Source organism: Capra hircus, chromosome 17 (assembly GCF_001704415.2).
Source record: "Capra hircus breed San Clemente chromosome 17, ASM170441v1, whole genome shotgun sequence".
Lineage (NCBI taxonomy): Eukaryota > Metazoa > Chordata > Mammalia > Artiodactyla > Bovidae > Capra > Capra hircus.
Window position 1 is genome coordinate 67,554,675 of NC_030824.1, and position 21,959 is coordinate 67,576,633.

General features: G+C 38.7%; 1 protein-coding gene across 1 annotated transcript in view; it reads right to left on the reverse strand.

Annotated features, from left to right (window-relative positions):
- Positions 1-21,959, reverse strand: part of DCHS2 (dachsous cadherin-related 2) — a 349,085-nt gene that overhangs the window by 39,282 nt on the left and 287,844 nt on the right. Inside the window, exon 14 of the mRNA XM_018061397.1 lies at positions 12,585-12,698. Within this exon, the coding sequence (XP_017916886.1) occupies positions 12,585-12,698 (114 nt within the window). The remainder of the gene's footprint in view (positions 1-12,584; positions 12,699-21,959) is intronic.

Here is a 21,959-nt window from a genome sequence, read left to right on the forward strand (position 1 = left end):
GCCTCAGGAAACCCCCCGTTCCCGAGCATCTACCCCAAAACCAGAGTCTATCTACTTTACTGTTTCATGCTCTCGCCTACACCTCTGACTTCATGAGGGGCTGTTCCCCACTGGTTCTCTCGGAGAAGGATTAAACGTGCAGCTCCAAGTCAATAAAAATTCCTGGGCATGACAAGAGCGGACTCCTCTGAAGGTTATCTAGCCCGCCTGTATAGGTTCGTCCGGCCACATGTGATTGTTCACAGCCTCCCGACTGTGAGAGGCAGGAGATGTTTTATATTTACTAAAGGCAAATTCTTTTGGGAAGTTAGAAATTATTAGTATAGTGGGTTGGTTAGGAATTATATTGGTGAAGGGTTTTTCATTTGTTGTGCCAATAATTGCTGCTAATTCCCTGCCCTGGGCGTGACAAGGGTGTCTCAGGTCAAACCTCTCTGCTGGCAAACTAGCTTGTGTGACAGGATTATCCATACTCCTGCCACTACCACATGATTGTTTACTACCTCTCAACCATTAACAGCAGAGAGAGTTTTGGAGTATTTTGAGAGTCTTAATTAGCATAGGGCTTTTCTCATTGTTGAGTCAATGATTGCCGCCAGGCCTCCATATCCTTAGGCACCTGGGAATATATTAATCAATGTATTTGGAATATAGAAAAGGAAATATAGTAGTTTTTGATGTTAGACTTTTTGAGTTAATGGATTTTCTCTTTTGTAATATATCACTGTACTTTGTTATAAATCACTGTGTCCTTGCTATGTAAAAATGTAACTTTATCACTATCTTAAGACTAAATAGATCTTAAAGGGAGCATTGGTAAATGGATTTTCATTTGTTGGGCTGATGCTTGCTGCTAAATCTCCATATTCCCTGCCCTTATAATCATATAGCATATAATCATAGCATATAGGAGAAATAAGTATTAACCTTTAAGATTAATCATGTTAACCTTGGGTTAAGTAAATTCCTTTCTTGATTGTAACTCACTACACCCTCACCCTATAGGAATGCAACTTTATTTGGAGGGTGGTGCCTGGTTTAAGAAAAAACACCCTTGGAAAAAATAAGTTTTTTGATTATCAGAAAGAAAGGGTCGTAAAATGTCAGCAGGCCTCATGGCCAGAAGATGATGTAAAACCCCTAAGATTTTTTATGTAAAGCACCTGATTTTGATAAAGGTCAGGACTGCTGACCCCCGTGTGACTCTGTATTCATCCCTACGTGTAACAAAAGGTATATAAGCAAACCCCAAAATAAAGAAATCGGATCAGTTTCCGGAAAGACTGATTCCCCCATGTCATTCTTTTTCTCTCCTACTATTTTCTGGCCGAATTCCCATCTGGTGCATGGGTACCCACCAAGCCTGCTAATTTTGCCTGGGCTTCTAAGATCAGACCGGGGTGGGGGTGGGGGGGGCGGCCCTCAGTGCCTCCTCTCCTTTGGGAGAACGGGAAGATGCCTGTGGCCTACGTAGGTGGTTATTGGTATTCCATGTAAACCAAGTTATTCAGCCTCTTTTTCTCTGCTAATTTTCTAATCCCTCTCTATCTGTAATTAAATAAGTTATTTCCAAGGACGCAGACTCCATCCCCACCTTCGAATCACCCTGGATCCACCAGGGCTGGACCCCGGCAATTCATGTTCTGCTTCTCAAACACACATTTTAGAATTTCCCTGTAGGCTTTTCCATCCATCTGGGGTTGTCCCCACTTCTGTGGATCCTCTTTCCAGCCTATACCATCACCATATATGTCTCTAACATATAGTATCTCCCAAAGTGCCTGCAGAGCCTTTGTTCACCTGTTTCTGCTGAGTTACTCCCCTTGGTTTCTTAGATTTACCAAGGTGAGCACGGTTACCTCTTACACCATCCTCTTCCCAATGCCCAGCTCAGGATCTGGCATACAGATGCACCTAATAATATCTGTTCCAACCCGAGGCAACAAGTAGAACCAGGTGAGGGAAACTGAGCCTTGGGGGTTGTGCCCTGCACAGGTTTTCCTCTGGATTAAGAAACTTCCTCTCCTGACATAATTTTCTTCTCAAGTTTCTACTCTGTTTTATTTCTTCCCCTTTACAATTAAATTTCTTACTGAATTTATTGTTATTATTACTCCACTGTCATGATTTACTCAGCTCTCACTGTCAGAAGTTCCACCAAATGGAATTTGCTAAAATGGGTACTGATTTGAAGTTTGAGATACCTGAAACCAAGCACAAATCCTAGCCCTGGATACTTTACCTAGGTAAAGTACCTGGCTTCCCCAATACTAAGCTTGTGACCGGTAGGAAGTAACTCAGGTTCTGTCGAGCAGAGGCTCACCTTCTGTAAAACAGGGCTCTGAAGGATGGCCCCAAAGGTTGCTTACAGAGTAACTCAGTGCATGTGTGAATCTCTTTGTAGTTACATGATACAGAGTCCAGTGTCCTCCCATGTCTCTCACCCCCTCCACCATCAGATACAGATTTAATACCTACATATGCTCTGAATTTAGAAGGAGAACATTTAATAGCATGAGTTATTACAAATTTGGTCTTCTGGTGAAATAATCTGTATAGTTTCTGGAAATATGGCCTAGAGTCACAGTTCTGATCTATCTGATCCAGTTTCCCTAGAGAACCAGAATTGGCCAAGGAAACTTGAGGTTATCATGTACCTACCTGGGTGCTAATGGTAATCATGCATTCGTGCGTGCTAACTCACTTCAGACGTGTCTGACTCTTTGTGACCCTATGGACTGTAGCCCGCCAGGCTTCTCTGACCGTGGGGATTCTCCAGGCAAGAATACTGCAGTGGGTTGCCATGCCCTCCTCCAAATAGTTATCATAGCCTTTTCTAAAAAGTCTAACTCTAGCACTGAGCATTGTGGGAGGTAATTTATTGCTTCTGTTCTATTACTAAGAAAACAAATACTTATATTCTATATGAAAAACTAACTACAATACCAAATTTAAAAATTCATCAATTCACTTTTATTGTCATCAGACTCAGTTATCAATTTTAGAAAACTAAATTACTTTTACAAATCACAGACTGATGTTACCAAAATCCCTGATAGAAAATTCAGAGTAGATTTAATGATAGGCAGCTGAAAAATTATTAAGATGCATTTTTTGATGAGCTGGTAATGAAAGAAGATAGCTTTCAGAAGTCTCTATGGAACAAGGGCTGAACCCACACCTCCAAATGAGAGAGGGGCCCCAGCTGACATTGGTTCAAGGCTCTCATCTGGAACTCTGTCTCCACCAAACAGGGCATTCAGCCTGCTATCGTGTTCTGTTACTATTAGTAAAGAAAAATAAAATTGAAACACAACACTTAATTGCCAGTGTCACTTAGTAGAAAGTGTGCCAATCATAGTGCAGATCAAAGTGGATTTTCTTTTTTTAATAAAAGGGTTGTGTTTAGGCTTGATAATTGGAATTTTGCACTTGGAATGAATCTGTAGTTCTAATGCTTTCCTTGCTTGGTTTTTATTTTTGGCATAATAATTGGCACATGCTGTGAAAGCTGTGCAAATAGAAAAGACAATAACCAGTCTGTGAGACGATTCAAGGCAGGCATACCTACCAGATACCCGATTTGCCTTGGATGATTGATGTATATTTTTTCTTAGAGATGTCTGGGATCTGCTGTCACCAAGGAGATGAAAGTACTATTGGGTTCTGTCTAATAGTAGGGGCAGAAGTCCATGCTTTCTTTTGAGTAAGAGGCTCACAAATATCAACTTTTTGCTCATTCTTACATGTTAGTGTGCCAGTTATATATTTAATAACTTGAGAAGAAAATTGCAGCAATACTTTTCTTCTGATATATGGACACACATAGCTTTTATCCAAGTTATACACATCAAAATGATATTAAGATTTTTCAAATACTCAATGCTAGATAGCATAATCGGGTTACTTCAGTCAATTACAAACTGTGTACATGCATAAGCATACGCCCAAAGTAGAACGTGATAAATATTTGTTATCCCAAAGCTTTTAAACTCTCTCCTCTAAAGCTACATCCTTGAAACACTGGAAGTTTGATCACTTTGTTTTATGTCAGTATGGGGTCGCTAGGAGTCGGACACAACTGAACGACTTCACTTTCGCTTTTCACTTTCGTGCATTGGAGAAGGAAATGGCAACCCACTCCAGTGTTCTTGTCTGGAGAATCCCAGGGATGGGGGAGCCTGGTGGGCTGCCGTCTATGGGGTCGCACAGAGTCGGACACGACTGAAGTGACTCAGCAGCAGCAGCAGCAGCAAATAATAGAATGAAAACTACCACTTGTTATTTACATGCACAATGTTAGTCAAACTGCAAAATTCCTTCTGGTTTAAACAGTGAGTAGTAGATATTTTTAAGCCACAGTGACAACAAGTTTAGATGCAAAAGTAAACTTTGGTTTGTGACTGTGGCACAGGGCACACTCAGGCACAACTGGGCAGAAAACAGTTCTCACCAGAGAGCCAACTAGTCATACCTTACCAAACCAATAACTAATAAAATGATTTTCTCACACTTTTACCCTAAAGAAAAGTGAATATAACATGAGAGATCAAAACGTGAGATTTATCATACACACCAGTTTTCTACTTTGGCATATGTTTTAAAATACATACATTGGTAAAACCTACATTAAATGCCTTTTGACACAAGTTTAATGATTATGTGGCAAAGGTGGAATGAAAGATGGATGTAATATTATAATTTAAGATCCTTAGAAATATTTCTTGACAAAATTATGGTAAACTATATATTGGAATAACCTGCATGATAAAAGCAACTAAAATGCTTGATAAATTGTGTGTGTGTATTAAAGTGCATCAAAAAATCCTCAAATAAAAAATTTCCACAACAATGTGTAGTCTATAGTTAACAAGCCCCCAAATCACAGAGAAACAGGGCACCATGAACGTCAGCCAGCAAATTCAGAGGTAGCAGAACAAATTTTCAAAACCTTAAATGCAGAAGTTATTGGACATATAATATGTAATATTGTATTAAATATATTAAAATATATTAAAATAAGGTTGAAAACAAGAGCAAGGAACGAGATTACTTATTTAAAATACCAGAAATTGAAATATAATTAAAGAAAACTTAGAGAAATGAAAAGTGTACTACCTTAGGCTGAAGAGAAGAGGCATATAGAAATGAGAAATATGGAAAAGGATGTAAGAGACAGTAATATGGTCCCAATATTTGTCTAACTAAAGTTCCAAAGAAAGATATAAATAAATGGTATTTATATCAACAGCTGACTTATTAGTACAACTGGAAACCAGAAGACAGAGAGCAATGTCTTAAATAAAGAGAAAATAACTGTGAGCCTGAAATTCTGAGCCAAGCAAAAATATCTCTTAAAAACAAGAACTGAATAATGACATTTTTAAATAAACAAAATCTGGGAAAGTTCATTGTAACAGCTTCTCATTAAAGGATGTACTTTGAGTAGAAATAAAATTATTTTAAGTTAAGTCTGAGATGTAAGAAAGAATACTTACTAATAGGAAAGAAAGTAGAAAACAAGCAGATGAATCCATTTAAAAACATTAATAATGCCTAATTTGAAAGACCTAAATTTGTGGTCAAGAAAACCTTACAAATTGCAAAAGCAGATATTAGGAGATAAAGAATTCTAAATCACAGGTATTTAAGAGCAAGATATTGATTAATGTTAGACTTTAATTGGGGCTTCCCTGATGGCTGAGCAGTAAAGAATCCACCTTCAATGCAGGAGACACATGAGATTTAGGTTTGATCCCTGGGTCAGGAAGATCCTCTGGAGGAGGAAATGGTAACCCACTCCAATATTCTTGCCTGGAAAATCCTATGGACAGAGGGGTGTGGCAGATTACAGTCCAAAGGGTTGCAAAGAGTTGAACATAATTGAGCAACTGAGGATGCACACAGGTTTTAATTATGCCTGTCAAAATAGCTAGGCTAACCAATAAAAGAAGAGAAAAACCTACATAACTTCCAACAAACATGGGAAAATCATCATTTCCAGATGATTGTATATGTCAAATGTACAGAAAAATAGCAGAATCAGTAAGAGTTTACAAGTTTTCTAGATATGAAATCAAAATATAAAAGCTAATTTCAAGTAAACAAAGCTACACTGCCAGAAAGAAGCATATTTCATTTACCTCAGCAAGAAAAAGTATAAAATATTTAGGCTAAATTTAGCAAGACATATGCTGCAGAAAAATAATGCTATTAAAATTAGTAAAGGAAAAAAATGGTATGAATTTCCATATCAATCTTGGATTAGAAGATAATACTGTAAAGATACACATTTTCCCCCAAACTAATATGTTGTTGCTGTTGTTCAGTCACTAAGTCATGCCCAGCTTTTTGCAACTCCATGACTGCAGCATGCCAGGTTCCTCTGTCCTACATTATCTCTTGGAGTTTGCACAAATTCCTGTCCATTGAGTCAGTGATGCTGTTTTGATCATCTCATCCTCTGCCATCCCTTTTTCCTTTTGCCTTCAATCTTTCCCAGTATCAGGGTTTTTGCCAATGAATCGGTTCTTTGCATCAGGTGGCCAAAGTATTGGAGCTTCAGTATCAGTTCTTTCAATGAGTATTCAGGGATGATTTCCTTAGGATTGACTGGTTTCATCTTCTTCAGTCAAAGGGGCTCTAAAGAGTCTTCTACAGAAACAAAATTCGAAAGCATCAATTCTTTTGTGCTCACCTTTCTTTATGATCCAACTCTCACATCTGTACATGACTATTGGAAAAATCATAACCTTGACTATACAGGCCTTTGTCAGCAAAGCAATGTCTCTGTTTTTAACGCGCTGTCTAGTTTTCTCACAGCTATCCGTCCAAGGATAACTTTTATCCTTGTCTTTTAATTTCATGGCTTCCGTCACTGTCTGCAGTGACTTTGGAGCCCAAGAAAGTAAAATCTGTCACTGTTTCCACTTTTTCTTTTCTATTTGTCATGAAGTAATGGGACCAGATGCCATGATCTTTTTTTTTTTTTATGATTTTTTTTTTTAGTGTTTTTTTAATGTTGAGTTTCAAGCCAGCTTTTTAACTCTCTTCTTTCACTCTCATCAAGAGGCTCTTAGTTCCTCTTTACTTTCTGCCATTACAGAGGTATCACCTGCATATCTGGGGTTGTTAATATCTCTCCTGGCAATCTTGATTCCAGCTTGTGATTCATGCAGCCTGACATTCCACATGATGTACAATGCATAGAAGTTAAATACACAGGGTGACAGTATACAGCCTTGTCTTACTTCTTTCCCAATTTTGAACCATTGTTCAAATGTCCATTGTTCCATGTCCAATTCTAACTGTTTCTTCTTGACCTGCATACAGGTTTCTTAGGAGGCAGATAAGGTGGTTTGGTCACTCCCATCTCTTCAAGAATTTTCCATGATCTGCTGTGATCCATATAGTCAAAGCCTTTAGTGTAGCCAAAGAAGCAAAAGTAGATGTTTTTTCCTGACACTCCCTTGTTTTCTCTATGATCCAAAGATTGTTGGCAATTTGATCTCTGGTTCCTCTGCCTTCTTGAAACCCAGCTTGTCCATCTGCAAGTTTTCAGTTCACATACTGCTGAAGCTTAGCTTGAAGGATTTTGAGCATAACCTAGCTATCACGTGAAATGAGCCCAATTGTACAGTAGTTTGAACATTCTTTGGCATTGCCTCTCTATGGGATTGGAATGAAAACTGACATTTTCCTGTCCTGTGGCTACTGCTGAGTTTTCCAAATTTGCTGGCATATTGAGTACAGCACTTTAACAGCATCATCTTTTAGGATTTTACATAGCTCAGCTGGAATTTCATCACCTCCACTAGCTTTGTTTGTAGTGATGCTTCCTAAGGTCTACTTGACTTCACACTCCAGGATATCTGGTTCTAGGTGAGTGGCTTCACTGTTATGGTTATCTGGGTCATGAAGACCTTTCTTTGTATAGTTTTTCTGTGTTCTTCTTAATCTCTTCTCCTTCTGTTAGGTCCTTACAAATTCTGTCTTTATTGTGCCCATCCTTACATGAAATGTTCTCTTGATATCTCCAGTTTTCTTGAAGAAATCTCTAGTCTTTCTCATTCAATTGTGTTCTTCTTCTTTTTGCATTGTTCACTGAAAAAGGCCTTCTTATCTCTCCTTGCTATTCTCTGGAACTCTGTATTCAGTTGGGTATATCTTTCCCTTTCTCCCTTGCTTTATGCTCCTCTTCTTTCCTGAACTATTTATAAAGCCTTCTCAGACAATCACTTTAATTTGCAGGTTAATACAATTCCAGTAAAAATTCCAACAAACTAAATATCCATCAATAGATGAATGGATAAAGAAAATATGATATATTCATATAATGGTAGATTATTCAGCCTTAACAAATAATATCCTGCCATATAACAACATAGACGAACCTTGAGGACACTACATTTAGTGAAATAAACCAGCCATAGAAAGAGAAATATTGCTTGATTCCACTTATGTGACAGATCTAAAATAGAAAACTCAGAAGCAGAGAGTAGAATGGTGATTACCAGAGGCAGGGCAGGGTGAAATGGGGTCGCTGTTTAGTGGGAAATGAAGTTTCAGTTATGCAAGATGAATATGTTTTAGAGATCTGCTGCACAATGGTGTGCCTATAGTTAACATACAGTTTTGTACACTTAAAATTTGTTAAGAGAGAAAATTTAATGTTAGATATTCTTATAACAAATAAAAAAGAAAAATCATCAAAGAGGAAAAATTTTATTAGATGATTGTTACCTACAATGCATAGTTATATAAACTTTGCAAGATTTAAAAGGAAGATGTTTTGCCCTGATGACTAAATTCTAGATTGAAGCTATATGATTTTTTTTGACATTTTTCTCATTAATTTGGGTGAGTTTTCACCTGAAATAAAATATGCATGCCATAGGTATGTGGGTTACATTAATGAAGATGTGATGAGCTGTATATTACTGCAATATTCATGAATAAATATCCTTTTTGTAGAAAAACAATCCCAGTAGACATGTGTGTGTGGTGTGTGTGTGTGTATGTGTCTGTAAAACTTAACAAGTGGATACAATGTTTTATGTTAGAGCAAATGACCGATAATAGCCAATATATTGTTATTTGAGGCAGAGCATGAGGATGGGGTAAATATTGAGGGAGGGAGTGCTGCTTCGCTAATATGAAGACTTACAAAGCCAAGGTAATTAAGAGAGTGTGGTGCTGGCATTTGGATAGACAAAGAAAGGAATGGAAAAGTCATGGAAACATGATATATATACATATGATCATGATGGTACTGCAGATCACAGGAGAAGGTTATTGTCATTAGAATAACAGGCAATCATGGTTTTAAGAAAAAAAAGAAAGGAAAGGGAAGAAAAAGAAAGGGTAGGAAAAAAGAAATGGCTATTCATAACTCACGTAAAACACAAAAATCAATGCACTAGATGCACTAAAGATGAAAATATGAAACATAGGAAGACTATAAAATGTTTAAAAGACAATGTAAGAATAATTTCACGATCTCAAGGAAGGGAAGAATATGCTAAACAACATATTAAAAAGGCAAACCAAAAAGTAAAAGATTGATTCATTCTAAAATTGATCTTCCCTGGTGGCTCAGTGGTAAAGAATTCACTTGCCAATGCAGGAGATACAGGCTCAATCCCAGGGTCAGGAAGATCCCCCGGAAAAGGAAATGGCAACCCATTCTAGTATTCTTGCTTGGGAAATCCCATGGACAGAGAAGCCTGGCAGGCTACAAGTCCCTGGGGTCTTGAAAGAGTTGGACACAACTTAGCAACCAACCAATAACAACATTAAAATCAAAACATATCATTAAAAGACTGAAAGATAGGCCATAAATTATAAAAAAAAAAATTTGTAACAAAACCAAAGGATGAATAATAATAAAATATATTTAAAGTCTTTACACTTCAGAAAGAAAAACACAATCTTGAAGAAAAATAGGCAAAAATATCAATATGCATGTCATATAGAAGAAAATAGAAATGCTCAATAAACTATGAAAACATGCCCAAACTCACTAGTAGAAAGAAAATCTAAGTTAAAACCACAGTGGGATAATATTTCACACCCACCAGCTTGGCAAGAGGAAGTAAACAGAGACAGCTCTCATTGGATGCGTGTAGAATATAATGGGGGAACTAGTTCATAACACAAGTTGGCACCATCTGTACAGCTGAACATAGGCAACCTCTGAGGTATTTGTCCAGCCTACACTTCAGGGCTTAAAGAACTCTTTACTTGTGCACCAGAAGACACATATATGAGATTGTTCATTATATCCCCAGACAAGAAAACCTCACTGCTCATCAATAGCAGATGGATAAATAACGCGTGATATAGATTTACAATAGCATATCATAAAGCAATGAAAATAAAAGAATAGAATAAAAGAAAATAAAAGAATAAAAGAATGCCAGTGACACACTTTAGCATGGATGATTCTAACTCTGAATTTAAAAAACCTATCAATAGAATGCATGCATGCATGCTAAGTCACTTCAGTCATGTCTGATTCTGTGCAATGCTATGGACTGCATCCTGCCAGGCTCCTTTGTCCATAAAATTCTCTAGACAAGAATACTATAATGGGTTGTTGTGCACTCCTCCAGGGGATCTTCCCAATTCAGGGATCAAACCCACGTCTTCAATGTCTACCTGCATTGGCAGGTGGGTTCTTTACCACTAGTGCCACTTGGGAAGCCCAATATCAATAAATACTTAGGGTATTTTTTTAATCTATTTAGGTAAATTCAAAGCAAACCCAATGCTTCTACTAAATTTCTATTTGTAGGAATGCATTTAGTATATTCACAAGGAAATAGTTATACCTGAAGTCTGGGCATTAATCAGCCTGGAGCAGTGGAGAGAAAAGATGCAATCAAAAAATGGCCCAAAGGGAACATGAGTAATAATGACAGTGTTCTATTTTGTAACCTTGGAAGCAGGTACATATCATTCTTTGCTATTCTTCTTTAATAGCTTCTGTACTACACATCATGTAAAAATGTTGAGCAAAAAGCAATCCACAGAAGAGTTATTCATTGTGATTCTACTATGATGTTTAAGTCAAAGTAAATAAAAAAATGCACTGTTTAAGGATTCAAACATAAAGGGGAAATTATAATAAAAAAAAAGGTAGTGTTCAATAGCAAAGAGATTACTGATTTACCGATTATGTCTGGGGTGAAATAAGACAGCTATGAGAGGGAAGGGGCACACAGGGGCTTCTTGAGGTTCAGTCTCTTATTTGGAGATGGGTGGTAAAGATGTGGCCTTTGATTTTACTGTTGTTTATTAAACAGTTGTATATCTCTCAACATAACAGCTTATAGCTGCTGCTGCTGCTGCTGCTGCTGCTGCTGCTGCTAAGTCACTTCAGTCGTGTCTGACACAATAAAAGTTTGAAATACATTTCAACTTAAGTCAATCACTATTTAATTAAAACTAGAGAGTTTTCTGTAGATGACCACTTTGAACTAACCCTTAGGTGTGTTCTATCTTCATTTTAATGAGAGACTAGAGAAAATAAGGCCAAGCCTGGGTCATCTTAGGGGTGATGGGGCAAAAGGATTTGGGTGACCTGGGAAAATGTGCAAACTCATATTTAGCTTCTCCCTAAACGTTCTAATCTCAGCTCCTTTCCTAGAACCCTCAGATATCAGACTGCTAGAGACTTAATGACTGGTGGGGAAAAAGTTTTGGTGGTATTCGCAAATGGCCTTCTTGCCAATAGGCTTCCTGAACCATTCATTAACCACATGATGGGGTGAAGAGATGAAGACTTCTTGCAGGCTACATCAGAGAGTTTGCTGAGCAAAGGCTGAATGTATATAAAAAAGTAACACTACCCTGAAGGGGAAGGCTTTTGCTTAAGAAATGACCCCCCTCTCAATTCTTCCCATGTGTACACAGTATGGATTAAATAAGGCAGTTGTACGGTAATACAGAAATTATTAAAAACATTCTTCTGGAGGTTTGACAACGAAGCAGTAGATACATATCTATGACATAGCTGTTAGATTAAAAAAAGAATGTTTCAAATAATCAATTGGTATTCATTTAAGGCACAATAATGGTCTTATTAAAGCTAAATTTAATACATGCTGTATTTGGAAGTAATTTCTTTACCACCACATAGAAACCTTTCCAGCTTTCCTTTTTTGTTGCACTGTTGACATTAAGTGGCGAATTGGAAGAATCTCTGATGAAAATTTCCTAAGGCTAGACATGTGTGCTTATTTTCAGTTCAACCCCATTCTCACTGATCTCCCTATTACATTCCCAATTTTCCCAAATGGATAGGTAAATTATAAGTAGAAACCAATTTATCACCAAATAACAGGTAGGGTAGGACAGATACTGCTTAACTTGGAAATGTGAGGAATAGAATTCTTACAGAATACACATAAACAAATATTTTCTGATATTTCATCAGCTACCATAAAAATGCTTTGTTGTCTAACTTTGAAATTATTTACATCTAACAATTTCTACCTTTCCAATCTTGAATTTTCTTTGCAGATGCATGCCTTACTAGTAACATTAAGTGGAGCAGAAAATAAAGCATAGAGAAGGGTTACCTGATTTAGAACACAAGGAAAAAACTCCATCTTCATTTCCACTAAAAACTGAGTATTTAATGTTGTCCCGAATTGAGTCTGGAGCAAAAGCTTTTATAGTCACAATAGAAGTACCTGTAAAAATTAAGCCAAAAAAAAAAAAAAAAAAACTTTAGGAAAAGGAAATTCAGGAAAAAACCACTGGGTGGTTATTATTTACCTATTAATTATATTCTCATTCATTCAGTCAATGATTACTTATTGTATAGTCAATAAGTAATATAGTCAATAAGTAATATAGTCAATAAGTAATATAGTCAATAAGTATAGTCAGTAAGCCAAGCCCCATGAAAGGTGTTGGGGGAATATAATGACAAGACAGAAAAGACCTCTGTCTTCCTGCTGGTTATTTACTGATGGGAGGATATGAACAGTAAACCATTAAAGAAATACATAATCAAGGTAGATTTTGGATGTGCTGCTGCTGCTGCTGCTAAGCCGCCTCAGTCGTGTCCGACTCTGTGCGACCCCAGAGATGGCAGCCCACCAGGCTCCCCCGTCCCTGGGATTCTCCAAGCAAGAACACTGGAGTGGGTTGCCATTTCCTTCTCCAGTGCATGAAAGTGAAAAGTGGAAGAGAAGTCGCTCAGTCATGTCCGACTCTTAGCGACCCCATGGACTGCAGCCCACCAGGCTCCTCCGCCCATGGGTTTTTCCAGGCAAGAGTACTGGAGTGGGGTGCCATTGCCTTCTCCGTGGATGTGCTGAGTTCCCTGCAAAGAATTAAATAAAGTTACCTGATAGAAAATACTTCTGCTGCTGGGGAGGTGAACACCCCTTTGCAGAGGCCTCAGAGGAATGGCATTCCAGTTGAACTTTGAAGCATGAGAAGCCACAGAAAGGACTGGAAGAAATGGATTCTAGGAGAAAGAGCAGTGGTAAAGAGGCCCTGCGCTGGGAGAAGACTTGCCTTGATGAGGCACAGTGAGTAGGAGAAACGTGGATGGTAAAGACAGGAATGAGGTGGGCAGGACCAGGTTTTACTCTTAGTGCACTGGGAAGACACAGAAGCATTTTAAGGACGTGAGCAAAATTATTGGGTTTAGTTTTAAAAGGCATCAATCTGACTGCTGTCTGGACAAGAAAAAAGGGGGTAAGTATGGAAAAGAGAGGCCAATTAAGATAATACTGCATTAGTTCATGCAAAAAACAACAACCTAGGATAACTGGAGGGGAAGGATGAAAAGAAGGGGACAATTAAGGTCATCTGTTGACACATTTTCCTGAACATTGCATGAGATGTGGGACAGGAGGTAACAAAAGTTTAAATATAAGAAATCTTCTTCAACCAGTTTCCACTAGAGTTGTGGGTAAAAGTAACACAACTAGAGAGTAATCAAGGTCTTAACTGCATGATACAGATTCACTTAAGAACTGTTAAGCTAGGGCAGAAATAGTCAAGAGAAAACTTCAAGGAAAAGATAGGAACTGATTTGCTGCTGCTGCTGCTAAGTCGCTTCAGTCGTGTCCAACTCTGGGCAACCCCATAGACAGCAGCCCACCAGGCTCCCCCGTCCCTGGGATTCTCCAGGCAAGAACAGCAGAGTGGGTGGCCATTTCCTTCTCCAGTGCATGAAAGTGAAAAGTGAAAGTGAAGTCCCTCAGTCGTGTCCGACTCTTAGCGACCCCATGGACTGCAGCCCACCAGGCTCCTCCATCCATGGGATTCTCCAGGCAAGAACACTGGGGTGGGTTGCCATTTCCTTCTCCAATGCATGAAAGTGAAAAGTGAAAGTGAAGTCGCTGAGTCGTGTCCGACTCTTAGCGACCCCATGGACCGTAGCCCACCAAGCTCTTCCGTCCATGGGATTTTCCAGGCAAGAGTACTGGAGTGGGGTGCCATTGCCTTCTCCAGGAACTGATTTAGGGATAGGAATTAGTGAAGAAAGAAGGAAGCCATGTCAGTTTTTAGGAAACAGACTGATTACCAGCATAAAAGAAAAATCAGCAAGGACTGATAGAGGTAGTAAGACAACGGGTGTGATGAACCGCGGCTTCGCCGGAAATGTTTTCAAGAATCTATCTGGGTCCCAAGTCCGCAGTCTGTCATCTCTGTTTGTATAATACCTTATGCCCTTTGCTGCTCACCTCTGCCTTGCTTCCTGTCTATTCTGCCCATTTGTCACTCTCTCATGACTGCCTCTCCTCTCTTATTTTTAGCTTTTATTTAATTAACTTTATTAGGGTAAATTTTAAATACAAACCTTTCCTGGCCACTGAAATGGTAGAGAATCTGCCTGCAATGCAGCAGACCCAGGTTTAATCCCTGGGTTGGGAAGATCCCCTGGAGAGGTGAATGGCAACCCACTCTAGTCTTCTTGCCTGGAGAATTTAATAGAGAGGAGCCTGGAAGCCTACAGTTGGCTACACTCCATGGGGTCACAAAGAGTCAGACATAACTGATAGACTAACATAATTTAAGTATTAGTTCTACATACTATACACACTCATAAGACAACTATACACACCTGTGACAACTATACATACCCATGGAGCCACCATCGCATTTAAGATGTAGAATATTTCTATCTACACAAAAAGTTGTCTCAGACCCTTGGCCATTCTCCATTTGTTTATCCTTTACTCATCTATGGACATTTGTGTTGTTTTCACTATGGGGTTTATGAATAATGCTGCTATAAACATTCATGTAAAAGTATTTTTGTGGACAAACATCTTCATTCCTACAGGAAGTGTATATTTAACTTTGTAAGAAATTACAAAACTATTTTCCAAAGTGGTTGTACCATTTAATTAATTAATTTATTATTGAAGTTTAGGTAATTTATAATGTTCTGTTAGTTTCTGGTCTACAGTAAAGTGATTCATTTAAACATACATGTACATAATCTTTTTCATATTCTTTTCTATTATGGTTTATTATAGGATCATGGCATCTGGTCCCATCACTTAATGGCAAATAGATGGGGAAACAGTGGAAACAGTGACAGACTTTACTTTTGGGGGCTCCAAAATCACTGCAGATGGTGACTGCAGCCATGCAATTAAAAGACAATTACTCCTTGGAAGAAAAGTTATGACCAACCTAGATAGCATATTCAAAAGCAGAGACACTACTTTCCCAACAAAGGTCAAAGCTAGACAGTCAAAGCTTTTTTCAGTAGTCATGTATGGATGTGAGGGTTGCACTATAAAGAAAGCTGAGTGCTGAAGAATTGATGCTTTTGAACTGTGGTGTTGGAGAAGACTCTTGAGAGTCCCTTGGACTACAGGGAGATCCAACCAGTCCATCTGAAAGGAGATCAGTCCTGGATGTTTATTGGAAGGATTGATGCTGAAGCTGAAACTCCAATACTTTGGCCACCTGATGCGAAGAGCTGACTCATTTGAAAAGGCCCTGATGCCAGGAAAGATTGAAGGCAGGAGGAGAAGGGGACGACAGAGGATGAGGTGGTTGGATGGCATCACTAACTCAGTGGACATGAGTTTGGTGATAAACAGGGAGGCCTGGTGTGCTACAGTCCACGGGGTCGCAAATAGTCGGACACAACTGAGCAACTGAACTGAACTGAATACAGTTTCCTGTGCTATAGAGTAAGACCTTGATGTTTATGGTGGTTGTACCACTTTATATTCCTGTTAGCAACATACAGGAAATCCGTTTGCTCTACATTCACTGGTATTGTCAGTCTCTTTTAAATTTTGGTCATCCTAGTAGGTATGTAGTAGTGATTCATGTGGCTTTAATCTCCCTGATATCTTATGTTGTTGAACATATATTCATGTGCTTATTGTCATTTCCAATCCACTTTTTAGTTCATTTTTGTACTTTGCCTTCTTGTTCTCCATTTATCCACCATCTCATAATTCTTTATTGCTCCTGATCCTCCTGTTATAGGCCCATAACTCATGGCATCTATTTCAGACTCCCACTCTGGCAATGAATGTTCTGAACATACTTAAAGACTGATCTTATCTCTCCACTAAGTTGAACTAAATTCTGTGAGTGCAGAAGAGTTTTATTATATATTTGTATTATATATGTCTCTATAAATCAATATTAGTTCTGCCTATAAAATTTCATGTACTTACAAATCATATAATAACTGTCATCTTTGCCTTAGCAAATATTTTTGAGAACCAAGTATGTTGCTGTGTGAACCAAGTGTTAGGAGCTTTGTATGTTCCAGATGAAAGGATAAGATAAACCCCTAAAAAAACAACTAAGTAAAGTGAAGATAAGAAATCTACCAGATAAGGAATTCAAGATATTAATCATGAAGATACTCAAAGAACCCAGGATAAAATGGATGAACAGAGCTAGAAGTTTAACACACAGTTTGAAAATTTAAAAGAGAACCAAAAAAACTGAAGAATATACTAACTGAAATTAAAATTCACTGGAAGTAAACAACAGTAGATTAGGTGATACAGAGGAATGAATCATTGACCTGGAAGACAGAGTATCAGAAATCCTATAAGTTGAGCAGGAAAAAAAAAAAAAGAATAAAAAAAATCAAGATATTTTAAGGGATCTCTGGGACAATATCAAGGTATATTTTCATTCATACTGAAGAGGTCCCAGAAGAAAAGATAGAAAGGGCTCAGAGAACATATTTGAAGACATAATAAGACTTCCCTAAGCTGGGAAAGGAAACATACCTCCAGGAACAGAAATCATAGAGAATCCCACAGGATTAACACTAAAGAGGATGACACTAGGAAATGTTGTAATTAAAATGTCAAAAATTAAGGATAAAGAGATAATACTAAAAGCAGCAAGAGGATATCAATAAGCTATATACCATGGAACTCCCATAAGGCTATCAGCTGACTTTTCAGCAGAAGTTCTGCAGAGCAAAAGGGTGTGGCATGATGTATTTAAAGTGGTAAAACAGACATCAGTTCACTTCAGTCGCTCAGTTGTGTCTGACTCTTTGCGACCCCCTGAATCGCAGCATGCAAGGCCTCCTGGCAATCACCAACTCCCGGAGTTCACTCAAACTCATGTGCATCAAGTCGGTGATGCCATCCAGCCATCTCATCCTCTGTCGTCCCCTTCTCCTCCTGCCCCCAATCCCTCCCAGCATCAGGGTCTTTTCCACTGAGTCAACTCTTTGCATGAGGTAGCCAAAGTACTGGAGTTTAAGCTTTAGCATCAGTCCTTCCAATGAACATCTAGGACTGATCTCCTTTAGGATGGACTGGTTGGATTTCCTTGCATTCCAAGGGACTCTCAAGAATCTTCTTCAACACCACAGTCCAAAAGCATCAATTCTTCAGTGCTCAGCTTTCTTTATACTCCAACTCTCACATCCATACATGACTACTGGAAAAACCAAGCCTTGACTAGACAGAACTTTGTTGGCAAAGTAACGTCTCTGCTTTTGAAAATGCTGTCTAATTTGGTCATAACTTTCCTTCCAAGGAGTAAGCGTCTTTTAATTTCATGGCTGCAATCACCATCTGCAGTGATTTTGGAGCCTCCCAAAATAAATCTGACACTGTTTCCACTGTTTCCCCATCTATTTCCCACGAAGTGATGGGACCAGATGCCATGATCTTCATTTTCTGAATGTTGAGTTTTAAGCCAACTTTTTCACTCTCCTCTTTCACCTTCATCAAGAGGCTTTTTAGTTCCTCTTCACTTTCTGTCATAAGGGTGGTGTCATCTGCATATCTGAGGTTATTAATTTTTTTTCCCGGCAATCTTGATTCCAGCTTGTGCTTCTTCCAGCCAAGTGTTTCTCATGATGTACTCTGCATAGAAGTTAAATAAGCACCAGTCTGTTGTTCCATGTCCAATTCTAACTGTTGCTTCCTGACCTGCATACAGATTTCTCAAGAGGCAGGTTAGGTGGTCTGGTGTTCCTATCTCTTTCAGAATTTTCCACAGTTTATTGTGATCCACATAGTCAAAGGCTTCTGCATAGTCAATAAAGCAGAAATAGATGTTTTTCTGGAACTCTCTTGCTTTTTCCATGATCCAGCAGATGTTGGCAATTTGATCTCTGGTTCCTCTGCCTTTTCTAAAACCAGCTTGAACATCTGGAAGTTCACGGTTCACGTATTGCTGAAGCCTGGCTTGGAGAATTTTGAGCATTACTTTACTAGCATGTGAGATGACTGCAATTGTGTGGTTGTTTGAACATTCTTTGTCATTGCCTTTCTTTGGAATTGGACTGAAAACTGACCTTTTCCAGTCCTGTGGCCACTGCTGAGTTTTCCAAATTTGCTGGCATATTGAGGGCAGCACTTTCGCAGCATCATCTTTAAGGATTTGAAATAGCTCAGCTGGAATTTCATCACCTCCACTAGCTTTGTTCATAGTGATGCTTTCTAAGGCCCACTTGACCTCACATTCCAGGATGTCTGGCTCTAGGTGAGTGATTGCACCATCGTGATTATCTGGGTCATGAAGCTCTTTTTCGTACAGTTCTTCTGTGTATTCTTGCCACCTCTTCTTAATAGCTTCTGCTTCTGTTAGGTCCATACCATTTCTGTCCTTTATCGAGCCCATCTTTGCATGAAATGTTCCCTTGGTATCTCTAATTTTCTTGAAGAGATCTCTAGTCTTTCCCATTCTGTTGTTTTCCTCTATTTCTTTGCATTGCTCACTAAGCAAGGCTTTCTTATATTTCATTGCTATCAAACAGGAGATGGTAAGAGTGAACATTGACATTCTAGGAATCAGCGAACTACAATGGACTGGAATGGGTGAATTTAAATCAGGTGACCATTATACCTTCTACTGTGGGCAGGAATCACTTGGAAGAAATGGAGTAGCCATCATGGTCAACAAAAGAGTCCAAAATGCAGTACTTGGATGCAATCTCAAAAACAGAATGATCCTTTTCGTTTCCAAGGCAAACCATTCAATATCACAGTAATCCAAGCCTAGGCCCCAACAAGCTGAAGTTGAACAGTTCTATGAAGACCTACAAGAACTTTTAGAACTAACACCCAAAAAAGATGTCCTTTTCATTATAGGGGACTGGAATGCAAAAGTAGGAAGTCAGGAAACACCTGAAGTAACAGGCAAATTTGGCCTTGGAGTATGGAATGAAGCAGGGCAAAGGCTAATAGAGTTTTGCCAAGTGAATGCGCTGGTCATAGCAAACACCCTCTTCCAATAACACAAAAGAAGACTCTACACATGGACATCACCAGATGGTCAATACTGAAATCAGACTGATTATATTCTTTGCATCCAAAGATGGAGAAGCTCTATACAGTCAGAAAAAACAAGACTGGGAGCTGACTGTGGCTCAAATCATGAACTCCTTATTGCCAAATTCAGACTGAAATTGAAGAAAGTAGGGAAAACCACTCGACCATTCAGGTATGACCTAAATCAAATCCCTTATGATTATACAGTGGAAGTGAGAAATATATTTAAGGGACTAGATTTGATAGACAGAGTACCTGGTGAACTATGGATGGAGGTTCATGACATTGTACAGGAGACAGGGATCAAGACCATTCCCATGGAAAAGAAATGCAAAAAAAGCAATAGCTGTCTGAGGAGGCCTTACAAATAGCTGTAAAAAGAAGAGAAGCTAAAAGCAAAGGAGAAAAGGAAAGATATAAGCATCTGAATGCAGAGTTCCAAAAGAGACACACTTATAACCAAATCTGAAGAAAATATCAAAAATTTTACAGACAAGCAAAAGCTAAAACAGTTCAGCACCAGGAATCAAACTTACTAAGAAATATTAAGGGACTTGTCTAAGTGGAAAAGAAAAGGCCCAAATTAGAAATATGGAAATTACAAAAAGAAAAACTTCTTTCGTAAAGGCAAACATCCAGGAAAGGTAGATCCATCACTTAGAAAGCCAGTTCAGTTCAGTCGCTCAGTCGTGTCTGACCATTGCGACCCCATGAACCACAGCACACAAGGCCTCCCTGTCCATCACCAACTCCTGGAGTTCACTCAAACCCATGTCCACTGAGTCGGTGATACCATCCAACCATCTCATCCTCTGTCGTCCCCTTCTCCTCCTGCCCTCAAATTTCCCAGCATCAGGGTCTTTTCAAATGAGTCAGCTCTTTGCATGTGGTGGCCAAAGTATTGGAGTTTCAGCTTCAGCATCAGTCCTACCAATGAACACCCAGTACTGATCGCCTTTAGGATGGACTGGTTGGATCTCCTTGCAGTCCAAGGGACTCTCAAGAGTCTTCTCCAACACCACAGTTCAAAAGCATCAATTCTTCAGCACCCAGCTTTCTTTATAGTCCAACTCTCACATCCATACATGACCACTGGAAAAACAATTGCCTTGACTAGATGGACCTTTGTTGACAAAGTAATGTCTCTGCTTTTTAGTATGCTGTCTAGGTTGGTCATAACTTTTCTTCCAAGGAGTAAGCCTCTTTTAATTTCATGGCTGCAATCACCATCTGCAGTGATTTTGGAGCCCAAGAAAAATAAATTCAGCCTCTATTTCCACTGTTTCCCCATCTATTTGCCATGAAGTGATGGGACCGGATGCCACGATCTTAGTTTTCTGAATGTTGAGCTTTTCTGTTTTTTAATTAATTAAAAAAAAAACTTAAAAAAATTTATTTATTTTAGTTGGAGGCTAATTACTTTACAATATTGTAGTGGTTTTTACCATATATTGACATGAATCAGCCATGGGTGTACATGGGTTCCCCATCCTGAATGCCCCTCACACTTCTCTCCTGATCCCATCCCTCTGGGTCATCCCAGTGCACCAGCCCTGAGCACCTTGTCTAATGCATTGAACCTGGACTGGCGATCTGTTTCACATATGATAATATACACGTTTCAATGTTATTCAATGCTGTCTCACATATAGGGTTATCATTACCATCTTCTAAATTCCATATATATGTATTAGTATACTGTATTGATATTTTTCTTTCTGGCTTACTTCACTCTGTATAATAGGCTCCAGTTTCATCCACCTCATTAGAACTGATTCAAATGTATTCTTTTTGATGGCTGAGTAATACTCCATTGTGTATATTTACCACAGCTTTCTTATCCATTCATCTGCTGATGGACATCTAGGTTGCTTCCATGTCCTGGCTGTTATAAACAGTACTGCAATGAACACTGGGACATGTGTCTCTTTCAATTCTTGTTTCTTCAGTGTGTATGCCCAGCAGTGGGATTTCTGGGTCATATGACCGTTCTATTTCCAGTTTTTTAAGGAATCTCCACACTCTTCTCCATAGTGACTCTATTAGTTTGCATTCCCACCAACAGTGTAAGAGGGTTCTTTTTTCTCCACACCCTCTTCAGCATTTATTGCTTGTAGACTTTTAAGCCAACTTTTTCACTCTCTTCTTTCACTTTCATCAAGAGGCTCTTTAGTTCTTTTTCACTTTCTGCCATAAGGGGTGTGT